This window comes from Triticum aestivum, chromosome 7B, assembly GCF_018294505.1.
Source record: "Triticum aestivum cultivar Chinese Spring chromosome 7B, IWGSC CS RefSeq v2.1, whole genome shotgun sequence".
Classification (NCBI taxonomy): Eukaryota; Viridiplantae; Streptophyta; class Magnoliopsida; order Poales; family Poaceae; genus Triticum; species Triticum aestivum.
This window is the reverse complement of record NC_057813.1, coordinates 743,830,091-743,840,362: the sequence shown is the minus strand read 5'-3', so window position 1 is coordinate 743,840,362 and position 10,272 is coordinate 743,830,091. Positions and strand designations below refer to the sequence as shown.

The window sequence follows — 10,272 nt, the reverse complement described above, 5'->3', positions numbered from 1 at the left end:
AGAGATTAATGGAACATCCCATTTTGGGGGAGTGATGTGCTTTGTGCACCTCACGGTCCCATAAATGTGTGTACACGAGGAATACCACCTAGTATTGATATTGCAAGCTTATCTAGTCACTATGTGGCATGTCTTCTCATGAGAAATTCAAATTCTAAATAGTCCATTAAATATCTCTTGTTGGTTCCTCTTATTTGCCTCTTGTTAAGTTTTCTTTAATTGGTATCACATTATGGGGGAGTAATATGCTATGTATATTACTAGCCTAGAAAATGTGTACATTTGAGATACTGTCACCTAGTGTTGATATTGTAGATTATCTTGTTCCTAGGTGGCATGTTAGCTCTACAAGTTGCAATTTGCTTGTGTTTGGTGTGAAGATGATGTTGGATATCCTTGCTATCTACCAACAGGAATTATTCTTGTCTTATGACAATTGGTACTCACTTATGTGTGGTAGAAATTATTGATCATCTTTACATTGTCTTATGCTTTTATTTGCCTTTTCTCTTGCCAAGGAATGTATCAACTCCCTTTGTCTTCCATACCACTTGTGGATCTTGTTTATTTCTTGATATTGTCTAGTGTTTTTTAGATATAGTGAAAGTGGTGATCCCACCTTGTGCATTTTGTATTTCAATGCAAGTTCTCTATATTGCACTAGTTTTGGGGGAGCTATCCTATTTTCTATAAAACACTCATCTTGCGATCCTTATCAAGTGTGTGTTGCTGGAAGGCAAGCCATTTTTGTTTTAGTACTTTGTGCCATCATGAAACTTTGTAGAGAGCTTGGTTTGTTTGGAACCATCCTCTCTTTTGGGAGTTTGATATCTTTTATTTGAGTGTATCAATGGATATCTCATTCCTTGATGTATCTTTTATGGATATCCTCCAAGTGATGTTTTATTCATTTGGTATCTTTTCTTCACTTGTTTTTTTTCTTTGTCATTTGGTATCGGTTCTTGAAAGTTTTGAGCATGCATATTAACTTCATGTAGTATCTTTGGCATGCTTTCTTTCTTTAACCCAATATATAAGGGAAACTCTACCAAGTCTCAATTTGGATGAGATGTGCATGAAATTCATTTTGATATCTATATGCACATATTTATGTGGAGTTTTTCCTATGTATATTGGTGTTTCTAACTCTTTGGTCCCAATGAGTTTGGGTACCATTTTGTTTGTGTTGTTGTTCTAGGAACAATTGGAGATGCATTGGATGCTCGACGCACCCACAAGGAAGGTGGTGTCACCATGTGCTTATTGGAGTCAAGCTAGGATGCTCAATGAACTACTATCTATTACCTTCAACTGGTTTCTTCTACATCCTTCCAATGATATCTCGGTAACAAGTATCTATTCATGCATTCCTTTCTTGCATTCAACCTTGTGTAGGTTGCATCTTGGCATGATATTCATTCCATCTTGTGATGCTTGTTTCCTTTCTCAAAGCATCTCTACGATGATCTCTTGTTGCTAGTTGTGATGTCTTTGATAGTTGTGTGGTAGGAATTCATTTATATACAATGAGACCATATCTAGCCAAGTGCTATGCTTTCAAGCAAATATCTTATTGGTATATTTATGACTTCCTTGTGGATATCTTGTTCCTTCGTGTTGTAACTATTTCAGGTGTACATCCTTCTTTGTAGATATATCGTCTACCTAGAACCTTATACACTTGAGAGAAATTACATATCTAGTTGATATCCTTTCTTTCATGTCCACCTTGTCTTTTTATGTTATTTCTTTGGTGGCTCCGTGGAAGCATTTGCCTTGAGTGCGTGTCCTCTATCGTTGCATCTTGATGCACTCTTGTGTGGTGAAGACTTTTTTCCTCTTGCTTATCTTTACGAGGCTTTTGCCATCTTAATTGGTATCCCTCGTCTTGATGAGCCTCTCTTCGTCTATCTTCACCACGGGTTGTCACAAGCATAGGTTCTCTATTTGCTTATTAGTAAGCTTGTGAACTCATTTGCTAGTTGTGTGTGGGAATGATAGGCCTTGCACCGTGTGCCTCTTTCTTTCAAGACTTTATTGATGCTTGATGCTCATCCGTACATTAGTCTTCTCAAGTGCATTGCCTTGACACACGGATCTTTTTGGTTGAGCCCATTCTTAAGTTGCCTCTTTTTATGTTGCTCAACCGTTTGTTGGTTGCTTGTGCTAGGCTTTGTTTCCTACTTGCCCGCTTGTGCTTGTTGTGAGGTCCTATTGATCTTGGGGGAGCGACGATCCTATTTTGTGCTCGTTGTATCCAAATACAAAACTAAATTGTGCACAAAACATGGGGAGCTTCTCTAGTTTCTCTAGGACACTCCTTTGCTCACATCATAATATCTTTTATTCATTTGGCTCGTAGGATCATTGGTCTAGTTGGTTCAATTGGTATCTTTTGATAGCTTGCTTCAATTGGTATCTTTTGATAGCTTGATTGCTTGTTTCTCTCTTTGTTATGTCTTTATGGCATATCATTCTTTTGCAATCTTTGGGCCTCAATATAGTTTGTTTTCCTCCAAGTATTTACCGTTGGATATGTGTATTGCATTCCACTCTCTTGTGGAGAAATACACAATTTATGGAGGACCACAATTTATATTGGCCTTCTTGGCTTTTCGCCCATTTTGGCAATCGATGCCAATGGGGGAGAAGTTTCAGAGAGTTTTGTGGAGTAGCTTTGGTTTTTGTCTCCTTAGCATTTGCATCTCATTCACATGCATTATTGGTTGGTGCATTGCATGGTGATGCATAATTCCTTGTATGGACTCTCTTGAAAGTGATTGTCATCAATTACCAAAATGGGGGAGATTGAAAGAACATGAGGTGCCCCCATGTTTGGTTTTGGTAATTAATGACAATCTCTATGGACTAATGGTTGCCTTGAGTTATATTTGAAGGGTTTGTCCATAGGCTTTTCTTGGAGTCCATTTGTTGGTTTCAAGGAGAGTTTGTGATGACTAAGGTGCTATTAAGGAATTATCCAAAGATCGGTCATGTGAGTGTTCAGCTTATTGCAAGCATGTCTTGAAGAAGAAGATTGTGTGATCATTCATGTCTACCTTCAAGACATCATCCAAATGAAGAGAGTTGGAAAGGTTCAACACACAAAGCGCACAAGATGTACCGAGGGATCAAGTGATCCCATGATATGGTAAGCATTGTCCATTACGCTTTGTGTGCTAACCCATGGTCTTCATGAGAGTTCTTTGTGGGGTTAGGTTGCGGTGTGCAAGTTCAAGTGGAGCATCACGAAGAGATCAAATGCTTGAAGCTTGCCGTCCATTATGGTGACAATGGATTTGTGAATATGTGCGGAAGAGTGGCTCACCCATAGTAGAGTATGGGGGAGCAATCAACTCGTCTTCATCGAGCCAACGCGATCAAGAAATGTGGTCCATCTTGAGGAGGAGTAGATCGTCATCATCTAGCTCAAGTGGATCATGTGCAAGGCAAAGGTTTTCCCTTGATAGGCTTTCTATTTTACCGGTCTCATGGTAGTTGTGGGAGACCGGGTTATAGGATCGATTGCCGTACTATCAAGGGGGGCTCTCGATGAGTTGCTTGATCGTATCGTTCGTAAAGAGCTCAAACCATTGCATCCTTGCATCTTCGTTATTGGTTCTTGTTTGGTTCTTCTCCTTGTGAGATTTGGAGCTTATGGTCATTTTTATGACAAGCTCGAGTTCATCGAAAACGGAGTTCACATGCATCTTCTATGATGTTTTCGATGTTGGAGGGTATGCCAGTTCTTCTCTGTTGGAGGTTTCACTCCTCTGTTTGTTAGGCATACCTCCCCTTCCTCTTCTTACTATAACAAGCTTGAGTTTGCTCAATTCAGAGCTCATTTGCAGAAGTTATGGCAGTTCTGGTTTTCCTTGGAGTATACTTTGTTTTCGTGGAAGTGGCATAAGGATGGCGCTAGCGGTAGTACTGCTTATCGCCACAAGCGGTAGTACCGCTGTCCCACAGCGGTAGTACCGCCCATGGCAATAAGCGGTAGTACGGCTCCGATTCCGCGCTGGTACCGCCTCGACTCGAGACGTGGTTTTTCTTGTGTCGGGTTCAGCGGCAGTAGTAGCGGCAGTAGGTGCGGTAGTACCGCTCGTGTGCGGTAGTACCGCTGGGGTGAGCGGTAGTACCGCTTATATGCGGTACTACCACCCCAAGGTTCATATTTGGTTGCTCCTTTTCCCTGCTTCTTCCGCCTGAGCGGTAGTACCGCCCGTGGAGCGGTAGTACCGCTCGTGTGCGGGCTGAGCACATAGCGGTTGGATTTTCCCCCTCCTATAAAATGGGGTCTTCTTCCCCAATGAACCTTATCCTTTGAGCTCGTGTTCCTCCGAGCTTGCTAACTCTCAATCCCTCCATGGATTCTTGCTAGTTTTTAAGGGAAAAAAGAGAGGAGATCTAGATCCACATTTCCACCAATCACTTTCTCCTCTATGTGAGGGGAACTCCTTGGATCTAGATCTTGGAGTTCTTGGTGTTCTCCTTCTTGTTCTTCCTCTCATTTTCCTCCCTAGCATTAGTTGCTTCGGTGGGATTTGAGAGAGAAGGACTTGGGCACTCCGTGTGCCCTTGAATTGCATTTGGTGCATCGGTTTGAGTTCTCCACGGTGATACGTGGAAGTTACAAGTTGAGAAGCTTATTACTCTTGGGTGCTTGGTGCCCTTGAGCTTGTTCCTCTTGGGTGCTTGGGCGCCCTAGACGGTTGGTGGTGTTCGGAGCTCAATCATTGTGGTGTAAAGCTCTGGGCAAGCGTCGAGGTCTCCAATTAGGTTGTGGAGATCGCCCCGAGCAATTTGACGGGTACCGGTGACCGCCCCCAAGGGTTGCCAAAGTGTATGGGTTCGGTGACCGCCCCCAAGGGTCGCCATTTATACGGGTTCGGTGACCGCCCTCAAGGGTCCCTTAGTGGAATCACGGCATCTTGCATTGTGCAAGGGTGTGAGGAGATTACGGTGGCCCTAGTGGCTTCTTGGGGAGCATTGTGCCTCCACACCGCTCCAAACGGAGATTAGCATCCGCAAGGGTGTGAACTTCGGGATACATCGTCGTCTCCGCGTGCCTCGGTTATCTCTTACCCGAGCCCTTTACTTATGCACTTTACTTTGTGATAGCCATATTGTTTCTTGTCATATATCTTGCTATCACTTAGTTGTTTACCTTGCTTAGCATAAGTTGTTGGTGCACATAGGTGAGCCTAGTTATTTTAGGCTTTGTGCTTGACAAATCAACCGCTAGGTTTATTCCGCATTTGTTCAAGCCTAAACCGTAATTATTTTAAAGCGCCTATTCACCCCCCCTCTAGGCGACATCCACGATCTTTCACTTCGCCATGCCGTTCTTCACAAGTGGGATTAAGTATTTCTTTTATCGCATGTTATTGCGGCCAGTTATTTCATTTGGGTTTTATCCTCATTGGCCGGATTATAGTTATGTTAGGTATTGTTTTCATTCGTGTATCATGTGTGGTGCTGATAGACACGATATTTGTTCTGAGAGGAGAGTTGAGTTGTTTAGTGTGTGGTTGTGGTGTCCTTACACATTTCAGCCCAATTGTCAGCCGGTGGTTGGTGTGTGAGCCCTTCCCGTTCCATGCTAAAACCGTTGAAGGCCGACCCACATAGCTCTCGCTCCCTCAACTAGATTCCCGCTCCCCTCACTGGCATAATATTTTTTTTCGCTAGCTCCACTACTATCTTGTAAGAAGCTGACGATCTCTTTTTATTTGGAAAACGTTTTTTAAATCAAAAGAAGCTCTTGGATTTAACAATGCTGGCTCCGACGATGGAAAGAAACTTGTGATGGCGTGTCATCAGCCTGTTCGTGAGGAAGGAGACGAATGCCCCCGATGGACCTCAACGTGTTTTCTTTATTTTTGAAGGGTGTAATACTGGTTGATCAATAGATCTCGTAATTTTTTTCTGGCACACTACGATCTGTAAAGATAAGGATTGGACGTGGACCAGCTGACAGAATTGTGGGATTGCTAACCACGGCTTGCCACAGTTGGCTTATTATTCAGTAGAGTTTCCTTCTCTTCATTATTTGATGCTGCTGTGAGTCCCGTAGCGTAGCACTACCTTTCACACCGCCCGTCGTGGACGGAGCACACACACATACAAATCGACCGATGGGCCTGGATGAGAAGAGCGTGGCCATCGTGGGCGCCGGCGTGAGCGGCCTGGCGGCGTGCAAGCACCTGCTGGAGCGCGGCTGCCGGCCGGTGGTCTTTGATGCGGGCGACGCCGTCGGGGGCGTGTGGCCGAACGCCATGGAGGGGACCAGGCTCCAGGCGCCACGGCACATGTATCGCTACTCCGACTTCCCCTGGCCGGACTCCGTGACGGAGATGTTCCCCAACCAGCGCCAGGTCGCCGACTACCTCCACGCCTACGCGCGCCGCTTCGGCGTGCTCGACTGCGTCAGGCTCGGCCACCGCGTGACCAGCATGGAGTACGTCGGCGTGGCAGAGGAGGAGGTGGTGGCGTGGGAGGAGTGGGCCGGCTGCGGCCAGGCGTTCGGCTCCAGCGACAGGGAGTGGCGCCTCACGGTGGCCGACGACGAAGGTCACATAGAGGTATCGACATGATATGCTACTACTGCGCAAACGTTTTTCCATATAGGATTAGGATGATGATATTCAAGTACATATAAACTTGATACAATTTGGTTTGTTCGTGGTCATGGTCTTCAAGATCTTCTGACCACAAAATCCAATCTTGCTGAGCCTTCTTGATTCGAGCTTGCTCTCATAATCACATAGCAATGGGAGTCGAGTGTTGAGGGAAGAAATGTCATGTATGGAGTTCTCAATTCTTTATAGATAAGCATGCACCCACGCAACCACCACCTAACCATCCATCATGTAAATGGCACTAGTCCTAATCTCTCGAGAGTCAAGATGGCAACTTTATATATTGGTTTGGATGGCGACCTATACTTTCTTTTTGAAAGGATGGCGACCTATTGTTACGCTCCTCACACCTACCACACCGTTGTGTGTGTGTGGTGTGCGTGCCTGAGGACAACAGAAAAGAACGTGTTGAATGTCATCAATCCCGGTCTTGCAAACTGGACATTGCAGAAGGACTGGAATGTGTCTTGCGGCTAAGATTCCCATGCATGGTAGTACACCCCGGAGCACCTTCCATCCAAAGTGTTTTATTTTCCTTCGAGTATATAGTTATCAAAGTTGTTTCCATATGGAGTTTAACTGAACTCTATCCTGTCCGACCTGGCTATTTGGCTCCCAAACTGATGGTTAAACTCTGCGTGGTACGCCGACTAAACTGAAAAGGTTCCTGACCTTGTATACTACCACGCCACAAGATCTTCCATGGCCTCCGTCCGGAGAGGAATTTAAATTATTCTAGCGACACCAACCTGTGAAAAGACAGACCTAATAAGTTCCAGATCCCATTGTCATGTGTGAGGGTCTATAATTTCCTCCACTAGGTGTTATAACATTGTCCTTGCTCTAGGTGTTCTTTTTTGAACACAGTATAGACGCAAGCACTCATACATATACGCATACACTCACCCCTATGAATGCACACACACACACCCTATCCCTATGAGCATCTTCGAGAGACTTTGCCGGCACATCATTTTGGGATTTACAAAATCACCATATGCGCCTCATCATCGACGGGAACGTCTCCTCCCACTGAATCCACATCGCTGAAAATCCTAAAATAAATCCAGGAATAATGTGAGCACCAGGATTTGAACCCTGGTGGGCTGGGGATACCACTGTCCTTCTAGTCATCCAACCATAGGTTGGTTCGCCCATCCTCTAGGTGTTATAACCTTTCTTGATGTACTAGAAGGAATCCAAGGATCATCCCAAATATTTATTTGAGAGCCCGTTCCAACCCGCCATACATAACCTCTCTTGAAAGTTTGAATTCCCACAATACTTTGCCAAATAAACGACGACCCTTTCTTTGGTCCAGCCTTGTATTCCTAATATAGCACCATTGGGCTAACCATTTTACATGGTGCAAAGATGAAAGTGTAAGGGGAGTGCTACATATATGGGTCCACCCTACAGGTGGGCTAGTCATAACTCATATTGGGCCAGGGTGTTACACTAATTAACTTTTCTCATGTGACTGTTCATAAACATGTATTCCCTTTCTCCAGGTACACATGGTAGACTTTGTGATTCTTTGTACGGGAAGGTTTAGCAATTATCCCAACATACCCAATTTCCCTCCTGGTAGAGGCCCAGAAGCATTTGATGGGAAAGTGATCCACTCCATGGACTACTCCAAAATGGGTAGTGAGAAAGCTAAGGAGATGATCAAGGACAAGTGTGTGACTGTCGTTGGCTATGGAAATTCAGCCCTTGACATTGCTAATGAATGCGCAAAAGTAAACGGTAAAAATATTCAATCCTCAATTAAACATACCTTGTTTCTCCTTGTTAGTGAAACTGAAACATTATTATGTCCATTTTGTTAAAGCATTCCAATGTATACATTTAGTAGCATTGCCTATCATGATTATATTGTCTTCGTCTTTATAGTTTCCTAGATAAAAATGAAACATTGCGATTATATTTTTATTACTTTCTATAATATTTCTTTAGGTATGGAGAAACCATGCACAATGGTAGTCCGAACCAAGCAATGGATCATACCGAACTTCTATGCTTGGGGTATTAACATATCAAATTTCTATCTAACTCGTTTTGCTGAACTCCTTATTCACAAGCCCGGTGAAGGTTTCCTCAGCATATTAGCTACCGTCTTGACTCCATTGGTACTACAACATGTTTCCATTTTATTGAATATTAATATTACCGGAAGTGTAAATGGTTTTGTTTTAGACTAATTTCAGACATCTGTATTGTTCTTTTGTGTGTGTGAGAAGAGGTTGATGATTTCAAAGTTTGCTGAGAGCTACTACTCCATTCCAATGAAGAAGCATGACATGGTGCCTGACCACAGCTTTTTTGAGGGGATGGTGGGATGTATTCTTTCCACTACACCCAAGGATCATTACAATAATCTAGAGGAAGGCATCATCGTTATTAGAAAGTCGAAGACCTTTGGCTTTTGCAAAGAAGGTGTGCTCGTTGAAGGTGAATCTACGTTGGTAAAGAGTGACATAGTTATCTTCGGAACAGGATTCAATGGTGATCAAAACATCAAGGACATGTTCATGTCAAAGTACTTTCATACTATCATCGTTGGTTCAACATCCACAACTGCACAACTTTATAGGTCATCACTTTACTAGACATATTTTTTACGTACTTCAAGTCTTTATTGAAAAATTTATTTAATTATTGTTTCACAGGGAGTGCATACATCCTAAGATTCCACAACTTGCGGTCCTCGGATATTCTGACAACTATGCGAATGTCTACACTTCAGAACTACGGTCTAAGTGGCTAGCATATTTCATGGATGGTGGATTTAGATTACCAAGTGTTGAAGCAATGCAGAGGGATGTACTTGAATGCGAGAAGGTAATGAAGCATTACTCCCGTGACGAATCACGTACACCGTGCACTGGACTTCTTCCTACTTGGTACAATGATAGATTATGTGAAGACATGGGATGCAACCCGAGAAGGAAGAATGGATTTTTTGCCGAATTATTTGAGGCCTATGGTCCCGATGATTATAGCGATCTTCACCCTAAGTAAGAGTACAAATTTAGCGATGATTTTTTGTACGGGGCTTAATTACTAGTCACTGCTTGCTCAACTCTGTGTATGATTTCTGTCTATACTATACTTCCAGTTGCCATATAAGTCACAGCACGTTCAATAGAACCACTTGTCATTTTCCCCATGGTTGTATAATAATTTTTAGGTAAAGGAACACAAGATCTCTCTAGACTGCCCATGGATCAATGCACAATCGTTTAAAATAATTTCTCCGCAATCTACATGATGGACAAAAGCATATATAAGCTCGTAGGACCACAAGTCCAGCATGGGAGGAAAAGGGTGTGGATGAGCCGCCGTCACCAACTAAAATAAAGAAGATAATTTTTGTTCCTCCCTCGGCATAAAAAAGGTGGCATGCCGGAGACGAGTGAGGGCCAAATCTTACCTCACCGTCGTCTAGGTCTTTTCCGGTCAATTTTCTTTCATTATCAGAGCATCTACAGCTGGATTTGGCAAATCCGACCCCTCAAACGCCCGCGGACGCATCCGTACGCATTCCCGAATAGTGACCGGTCACCCCTTAAAAAACACAATTCACATCCGGATACCTCAAATCCATATTATTACATGCAACGTGAAA

General features: G+C 43.5%; 1 protein-coding gene across 3 annotated transcripts; it reads left to right on the top strand.

Moving 5' to 3' along the window:
- Positions 1-6,036: 6,036 nt before the first annotated feature.
- LOC123159406 (probable flavin-containing monooxygenase 1) lies at positions 6,037-9,811 on the top strand. 3 transcript variants are annotated; one of them, XM_044577236.1, is made up of 5 exons: positions 6,037-6,584; positions 8,153-8,390; positions 8,601-8,773; positions 8,885-9,095; positions 9,314-9,654. In XM_044577236.1, the coding sequence occupies exons 1-5, from the start codon at positions 6,138-6,140 to the stop codon at positions 9,409-9,411; spliced, it is 1,167 nt and encodes a 388-aa protein (XP_044433171.1). In that variant the 5' UTR covers positions 6,037-6,137; the 3' UTR covers positions 9,412-9,654. The 3 variants fall into 3 exon arrangements, with proteins under 3 accessions (XP_044433171.1, XP_044433170.1, XP_044433169.1); XM_044577235.1 differs by having other exon boundaries at positions 6,039-6,584; positions 8,885-9,183; positions 9,314-9,811; XM_044577234.1 differs by having other exon boundaries at positions 6,043-6,584; positions 8,885-9,237; positions 9,314-9,811.
- Positions 9,812-10,272: the final 461 nt, after the last annotated feature.

Excerpts from the sequence above, each read along its gene's own strand:
- LOC123159406 (XM_044577234.1), top strand. The coding sequence starts at position 6,138 with ATGGGCCTGGATGAGAAGAGCGTGGCCATCGTGGGCGCCGGCGTGAGC. Across the intron at positions 6,585-8,152 it reads ACGACGAAGGTCACATAGAG|GTACACATGGTAGACTTTGT; the intron begins GTATCGACATGA and ends CCCTTTCTCCAG. Across the intron at positions 9,238-9,313 it reads ACAACTGCACAACTTTATAG|GGAGTGCATACATCCTAAGA; the intron begins GTCATCACTTTA and ends ATTGTTTCACAG.